Genomic DNA, 8682 nt, shown 5'->3' with positions numbered 1-8682 from the left:
CAAGGTTCCACATGGCTAGTAGACTGGTGGGTGAGATTAAGTCACATGGGATCCAGGAAGAGCTAGCCAATTGGATATAAAATTGCTTGACAGTAGGAGACAGAGGGTGGTGGTAGAGGGCTGTTGTTCAGACTGGAGGCCTGAGATCAGCATTGTGCTGCAGTGATTGGTGTTGGGTCCACTGTTGTTTGTTATTTACATAAACGATGTGGATGAGAACGTCAGAACATGGTTAGTAAGTTTGCAGATGACACCAAAATTGGTGGTATTGGGAACGGTGAAGAAGGTTATCTAAGAGTCCAGTCGGATTTTGATCAATTGGGCCATTGCGCCAAGGTATGTCGGATAGAGTTTAATTTAGATAGATGCAAGGTATTGCATTTTGGCAAGACAAACCAGGGCAGGACTTAGACAGTTAATGGTAGGCCCCTGGGGAGTGTTATCTAACAGAGAGACAGAGGGATGCAGGTACATAGTGCTTTGGAAGTGGTGTCACAGATAGACACGGTGGTGAAAAAGGTGTTTGGCAGCAAAACAGAAATTGCTGGAAAAGCTCAGCAGCTCTGGCAGCATCTGTGAAGAGAAATCAGAGTTAATGTTTCTGGTCCAGTGACTGTTCCTCAGAACTGGCGTTTTGGCATGCTTGCCGTTATTCGTCAGAACATTTGGTACAGGAGTTGGGAAGTAATGTTGCAGCTGTACAAAGCAATGGTAAGGCCACATTTGGAGTACAGTCTACAATTCTGGTCACCCTGCTCTAGGAAGGATGTTATTAAACTGGAATGGGTGCAAACAAGATTTACAAGGATGTTTTTGAGACTGGAGGGTTTGACTTATATGGAGAGACTGGATAGGCTGGGGCTTTTCTCCCTGGAGTATACAAGGCTGAGGGGTGATCTTACAGAAATCATAAGGGGCACAGATAAGCTGAATATCCAATGTCTTTTTCCCCAGGGTGGGGGAGCCCAAAACCAGAGGGCATAGTTTAAGGTGAGTGGGGAAAGATTTAAATGGGACTTGAGGGGCAACTTTTTCACACAGGGTGATGCATGAGTGGAATGAGCTGCCAGAGGAGGTGGTGGAGGCGGGTACAATTACAACATTTAAAAGGCATTTGGACAGGTACATGGAAAGGAAAGGTTTAGAGGGTTATAGGCCAAACACAGGCAAATGAGACTAGTTCCGTTTTGGAAACCTTGTTGGCATGGACGTGTTGGGCCAACGGATCTATTTCCGTCGCAAAAACAGAAGTTGCTGGAAAAACTGAGCATGTCTGGCAGCATCTGTGAAGAAAAAATCAAAGTTAATGTTTCGGGTCTGGTGACCCTACCTTAGAACTGCTGCCGGACCTGCTGAGCTTTTCCAGCAACTTCTGTTTCTGTTTCTGATTTACAGCATCCGCAGTTCTTTCGGATCTATCTCCCTGCAATGTACCTTTATGACTCTATAACTATGGAAAGATTAGGGCTCATTAAGGACCACAGTGTAATTTGTGCATGGACCCAGAGAACGGAGGTGGAGTTCTAAATAAATGAGGGTGTCAATTTGGGTATAGAAGTCAGTGCGAAGGACTGTGATACACTTAAGAAAATTAGCATAGACAGAGAGGAGGTTCTGAGTGGTCTGACAGGCTCAAATGGAGATAAATCTTCAGGGTTGGATGAAATGTATCCCAGGCTGTTGAGGGAGGCACGGGAGGAAATAGTAGGGACACTGGTAATAATTTTCAATTCCTCTCTGGCCACAGAGGGGTTCTGAAGTACTGGAGGACAGCCAATGTGTTACCATTATTTAAGAAGGGAATAAGGGATAAACCAGGAAACTACAGGCCAGTCAGTCTAACCTCATTGGTGGGAAACTATTGGATGCAATTCTGAGGGACAGAACTAATCTGCCCCTGGTGAGGCAGGATTAATCAGGAACAATCAGCATCGTTTTGTTGAGGGGAGGTCATGTCTGACCAACTTAATTCAATTCTTCGAAGAGTTGACCATGTGTTTAGATGAGAGCAAGGCACTCTACATAGTCTGCTGGGGCTTCAGCATGGCTTTTGGTAATGTTGCATATTGGATACTGACAGTGAAGGTAAGAGCCCAAGGGATCCAAGGAAATTTTGCTTCCTGAGTCCAAAATTGGCTGAGTGGCAGGAAGCAGAGGGTGATGGTTGAGGGATGCTTTTTTTGTGTGACTGGTAGCCTGGGTCCACTGAGGTTTCACTGGAATCCATGTTGGTGCCCTTGCTTTTTGTGATATATAAATAATTTAGACTTTGATGTAGAAAGGTTGATCCCACCAGTCCCTTAGCACGACAAGTAGATAAAGTGGTTAAGAAGACATATGGGATACTTACTTTATTAGCTGAGGCACAGAGTTAAAGAGCCAGTCAGATTATGCTGGAAATGTCTGAAAAGCTGATTAGGCCACAATTGTTATGTTTCTCAAACCCATTCTTCTGCCTTCTCTATGTAACCCTATATCCCATTAGTAATCAAGAACATATCTATCTCTGTCATAAATACACTCAGTGACTTGGTCTCCACAGCCTTCTGCAGCAATGAGTTCCACCATTCCATCACCCACTGGCTGAAGAAATTCCTCCTCGGCTCAGTTGTAAAGGGTCATCCCTTCACTCTGAGGCTGTGTCCTCTTATTCTAGTCTCTTCCAAAAATGGAAACATCTTCATGTTCACTCTATCCAGGCCTGTCAGTATTCTGTAAGTTTCACTGAGACCCCCTTCATCCTTCTAAACTCCAATAAGCACACTTCACAGTCCTCAACCATTCCTCATATGACAAGCCCTTCAATCCTGGGATCATTCTTAAACCTCCTCTAGACCCTGTTGGAAGCACATCTTTCCTCAGATGGGATAGGGTTAGGGTTAAAACTGCTCCCAATATTTCCGATACGGTCTGACTAGAGCCTAATACAGCCTCAGAAGTATATTTCTGCTCTTGTGTTCTAGCCCTCTTGAAATGATTGCTGTCATTGAATTTCCCTTCCTAACTACCTACTGAACTTGCATGTTAACCTTAAGAGAATCTTGAGCTTAGACTCCTAAGTCCCTTGGTGATTTAGATTCCTGAAGCCTTTTACCATTTAAATAATAGTCCATAAATCCATCTCTGTTCTTCCTACCGAAGTGCATAACATCACACATTTCCCACATTATGTTTCATCTTCCACTTCTTTGCCCACTCTCCTAGCATGTCCAAGTCCTTCTGCAGCCTCCCCACTTCCACAACACTATCTGTCCCTCCACCTATCTTTGTGTTAACTGCAAACTTAGCAACAATTCCGTCAATTCCAGATTGTTAATGTATAATGTGAATAGTTGGAGTCTGAACACGAACCTCTTACAGAAGTCCACTAGTCAATGGCTGTCGTCCTGAACAAGATTCCTTTAACCCCATTCTCTGCCTTCTGTCAATAAACTGCTGCCTTATCCATGCTATACCTTGCCTCAAACACCATGCACACTTATGTTATTTAGCAGTCTCCTTTACGGCACCTTGTCAAAGACCTCCTGGAAATCCAAATTTATCACATCACTGGTTCTCCTTTGTCTAATTTGCTTGCTACCTCCTCAAAGAATTGTAACAGATTTACTAGGCATGACCACCTCTTGATGAAGCTGTGCTGACTCAGCCCTATTTTACCATGGGCTTCCAAGTACTCTGCAATCTCATCGTTAATAGTTGCCTCTAAAATCTTACCGATGACTGAGGTCAGGCTAACCGGCCAATAAATTCCTGTCTTCTGCCTCCCTCCCTTCTTAAAAACATCTCGTAGACATTGCACAAATTCCTTTTCTTGAGATCTGTTACCAACTTGATTTTCCTAGCCTACTTGCATATTGAAGACCCCAAGATTATTGTAATAGTTTCTTTTTACATGCCTTTTCAATATCCTGATTTATTTTCTTCCCCACATCCTGATTACTGCTAGGAGGCCTGTACACAACTCCCATCAGGGTGTTTTTTAAAAAAAAAATCCAAAAAAATGCAAGTAGAGTTATACAGCAAGGAAACAGACCTTTTGATCCATGCTGATCCATGTTTCTCAACCTAAACTAGACCCATTTGCCTGTGTTTGGGCCATATCCCTCTAAACCTTTCCTCTTCATGTACCTGTCCAATTGTCTTTCACATGTTGTAACTGTGCCTGCATCAAAAACTTCCCCTGGCAGTTCATTCCACATATGATCCACCTTCTGTGTGATAAATTGCCTTTCAGATCCCTTTTAAATCTTTCTCCTTTCACCTTAAAATTATGGGCTCTGGTTTTGAACTTCCCAACTCTAGGGAAGAGCTGCTATTCATCTTATCTATGTCCCTCATGATTTGATAAACCTCTATAACCCCTCAACCTCCTACGCTCCAGTGAAAAATGTCCCAGCTTATCCAGCCTCTCCTTATAACTCAAACCCTGCAGTCCCGGTAAAATCCTTGTAAATCTTTCTGCACCCGCTCCAATTTAATAATGTCTTCCCTATAGCAGGGTGACCAGAACTGTACACAACATCCAACATCCTGCACAACCACAACATGATATCCCAACTCCTAAACTCGATGGTGTAAGTAATGCAGGCAAGCCAAACTCCTCCTTTCTGAGGAAGCGTCACTGGACCCGAAACGTTAACTCTGGTTTTTCCTTCACAGATGCTGCCAGACCTGCTGAGCTTTTCCAGCAACTTCTGTTTTTGTTCCTCCTTTACCTCCCTGGCTACCTGTGATGAAACAAAAACAGAAATTGCTGGAAAAACTCGGTAGGTTTGGCAGCATCTCTGGAGAGAAGGCAGATGTTTTTGGGTGCAGTGACCCTTCTTCAGAACTGCTTGTAGCTAGGAATAGGTTGATATATATGTGGAAGATGGGGAGGAGGGAGGAGATGGAGCCTAGAGATAGAGAACGAATGGATAAAGCTAAGCCTGGGCAAATCTTAGTTCCTAATTTAAATTTTAAAAATTTCCTTTGGTTTTTTAGTTTGTAGTCTGGAAATATTTCCCCCATTTACCTTCAATCCGAAAATAACCAAAAATAGGGAAAATGCCAAATGTAAAATGTCAGATTGGTAGCTACTACCAACCAATGAAGTTATGATTTTCGTGTGATGGCATTCCTTCTTTTCTGCTGGGCCTGCAATCCTGGACTTCAATTTATCCTGTAAACCTTACAAACTATGAGCCAAATAAACAAACAAAACTGAGGGGCACAGACAGGGTATACAGGAAGAAACTTTTCCTTTGGAGGAAGGATCAATGACTAGCGGACATAGATTTAACGTAAAGAGCAGGGGGTTCATGGGGGATTTGAAGAAACCATTTTTCACTGAGTGTACTGGAACTCATTCCCCGTAAGGGAAGATGCAGAAATCCTCCTAATATATAAAATGTATTTAGAAGTGCAGTTGCAATACCAAGGCATACAAGGTTATGGGTCAAGTGCTGGAAAATAGGATTAGATTATTTAGATGTTTTTTGAACAGTGCAGATTTGATGTGCTGAAGGGCCTTTTTCTGTGCAGTAGACTTCTATGACACTATGATAGTACAGAGTTGTATGTGGCAAGCAGGGCATTTGGAAAAGGAAAGAATAGGCATATACAAAACAGACGCATTTGTGTAAAGCAGGATTGCAAATTACTCAGTTGCTCCAAGGCTAGAACTGAACCAAATGATTTAAAATTGACAGTTTGGAAGCCATTATTTTCATTCAGTTAGCTTTGGTCCGAAATGGCATGTAGATTCTTGTTTTCTTTCTTTCTTGATAGCTGTATCTGTGATTTTTCATCTCTAAATAAATAAAAAATCAGTCTCAGAAGAGAATAAAGAAGAGCAAAGAAACATTTGCAATCATAAAGCAGAAAATATTGGCATTGCAAAGGCATTAGCAAGGGCAGTGGCAGATTATTTGGGCAATATATGAATTCATGTGGAAGCTACTTGTGGATGTAATTTTTAAGAAGTTGCATGAATCTGAAAAACAAAGGAAGCTAGGATGGAACCCTAGAAAGTACAAGTAATCATAATAACACCAAGGAAGGATCTTTCATGTTGACTGACTGGTTGCTTTTTCGACATTTTTCTGATTCTGCAGTTCAGATCAGTTAAAAGGAGCACATTCCATCCAACAATTATCTTTTTCCATTTTGTATAGTACTTCCTAATCAATCAAGTTAAATTTTCAATGTTAACAAATACAGCCTTGTTGGTCACCATTGTAAATACTGAATTAGCTGAATATTCTCTGCACAGCAGATGTGCATCTAACTTTGGTAGTGTAACTTGTCTACATCCACCAGAAGGTTTTGTTGAATTCTTTATGCCTTCCACAGTCATTTTTCTGTACAGAGAAGAAGCAGATTTGAGAGTAGAGTTTGGAAAACTCTGGTCTTGTACTCAGGATTGGTGATATTATCAGCATGTGTAAAATTCATAATCAGCCTTATACAGCCTAATTGAGACAAGTAGCATTTAGTGTTTGAGGAAATACAAGCCAACTACGTTCGCATTACCTAGCATATTCAGTTGTGGAAAAGAAAATATAATAGCTGAAGGATTGATTATTCAGTTATAGTTTTGTATTTAAGAACTATAAATTATGAAACAAAAAATAGGATAAAGGAGTCTGACATTTTCTTTGGTCTTCTTCCTTAACAGTCAGGTTGGAAGGTGATTTCGATAGCAGTGGTATCTATGTGCCCAGCAGTCTGACCAAGGCAGTCGCTCATCGGCACATTGCAAGGTCAGTATTTCTTCATTGATCTGATTTATATTAAATTATTCTCATTATATTTCTTACAGATGTTCACAACTTGAAGATTAGTGTAAAATGTATGATTTGGAGGCTGAGTCTTGCTCTGTGTACTGCCTGTGAAGATTGTACATTAATCAATCATGCCTGAGTGACATTTCTGTGAAAGGCATTCCCAAGACAGTGGCTTTGTCTGCATTGCTTCATGTATCACATTGACTGATAAGGCAAACCTACATGCAGATGTGACTTGCAGCCTACATTTTGTAAGGTGTTGACAAGCCAATTTGAGTAAGACCATTTTTATCCTTTTACCCTGAAAAGAGAATACCTGTTGTCTTAAAAGAGTTCCTCATAGGAACTGGTAAACCTTGACATTTCAGGCAACATGTTCTTCTCGGCCTCTGGAGGATTGACTGGAACAGATGAAAGGTAGTTGTATATTACAGAAACTAGGAATGTGGGCTGGTTCAGACTGCTCATTCTTTAGTCTATAGTCTTTGTAATATATTGGTACCTATTAACATTCCTGCTGCTGATTTGTCAGCAGTCGAGATTGGATCATTAAGGACAGCCAGATGTCATTGATGAGAAGGCTACCAATTTTGGGATGATGTGATGATGAAAGATCTGCATTGCACTGTTGACACCTTTTTCCTGCCAGTGCATGATGGATGAGACAAGTCTAGATTTGGAGCGTTAAGTATGCTGGTTAATAAGTTATATGTGTTTTACAGTAACTGACATTTCCTATTCACTATATTTTAAACAGATTTGTTGTTTCTGGAATCTAATGTGTAGGATATGACCTGTTTCCCCATTGTATTCAAGTTGCCAGTAAGGATACTTACCATCCTTACCTAGTCTGGCCCAGGTATGTCTCTAGATCCACATGAATGTTGTCGATTCTTAACTGCTTCCAAAATTACCCAGAAAGCCAATCTGTTCAAGGGCATTTGGAAAAGGGGCAGTACATACCAGCCTTGCCAGTAGTACCCACTTCCCTTGTAAGAATTATTTTTAAAAACGTAAGGGACTGCCAATGTACTTTTAACAAAAGATCATCAAAGTTTATAACTAAAGGAACACAAATTTTATACTATATAAGGGCTACTGAAAGCAAAGATTCAATGCTTTTACCCTCACCAAACAGCTTACAGATACTCCAACCTCAGTGAAGGATCACCATGTTTCTACTTTAAAGTTTCATGTTCACTTGACTGTACCTTGTTTCTTTCCAGAAAACTGCTACTTTCAATCAATGCTATCTTCTTTAGTTGCTGTCTCTTCATAACATTCTGCTCAGTTACTCATTAACACATGTTCCTTAAACACAAACACTTAACAGCCAGTCATCCTCTCTATAACACCTTAAATGTTCTATTTTAAAGCTTTATTTCTTACTAACTTCTAAGCCACTAAGAACTTCTTTTTCCTTTTGGCCTGATCATTTTGGAGACATCAAACTGTACTTCTGCACGTAAAAGCCTTTTCTGTTTGAATGACCTGCTTCTCTCTGAAAGAAACTTGCACCTTCATTGATCTTTTGATGGTTCTGCCTTCCTGAAAGGAAACTGTTTTTGTTTGTGTTATAGGGCACCTTGCTGATATGTGATAGTCCATTTTTTTTCTGTCTTCTACCATTTGCTTTTAAAGCACTGAACTATTCACCTCAAGACCTTTTTATAAAATACTCAATTAAGTGCATATGAACATCCTTCTAGACACCCCTGCACCACTTACTGAACTTAAAAATGAAACTAAAACTGTGTTACGTTCTCACATTTGACTAAGTCGTATAAAAACTAATGTCAATGGGAATCAGGGAATATGCCCCTGTTGTTGGAATCGTGAGAAAAGATTGTTTGGTTACTGGAGGTCAGTCATCTCAGCTGCAGGACCAAGTAAGGGTAGTATCCTAGGTCCAATT

General features: G+C 40.8%; 1 protein-coding gene across 1 annotated transcript in view; it reads left to right on the top strand.

Moving 5' to 3' along the window:
* zc3h3 (zinc finger CCCH-type containing 3) overlaps positions 1-8682 on the top strand; it is a 102753-nt gene that overhangs the window by 6946 nt on the left and 87125 nt on the right. Inside the window, exon 2 of the mRNA XM_048596174.1 lies at positions 6659-6743. Coding sequence (XP_048452131.1) covers positions 6659-6743 — 85 coding nt within the window. The remainder of the gene's footprint in view (positions 1-6658; positions 6744-8682) is intronic.

The sequence above is a fragment of the Rhincodon typus genome, chromosome 4 (genome assembly GCF_021869965.1).
Source record: "Rhincodon typus isolate 14 chromosome 4, sRhiTyp1.1, whole genome shotgun sequence".
NCBI classification, from domain to species: domain Eukaryota; kingdom Metazoa; phylum Chordata; class Chondrichthyes; order Orectolobiformes; family Rhincodontidae; genus Rhincodon; species Rhincodon typus.
This window is presented reverse-complemented; position numbering and strand designations above follow the sequence as displayed.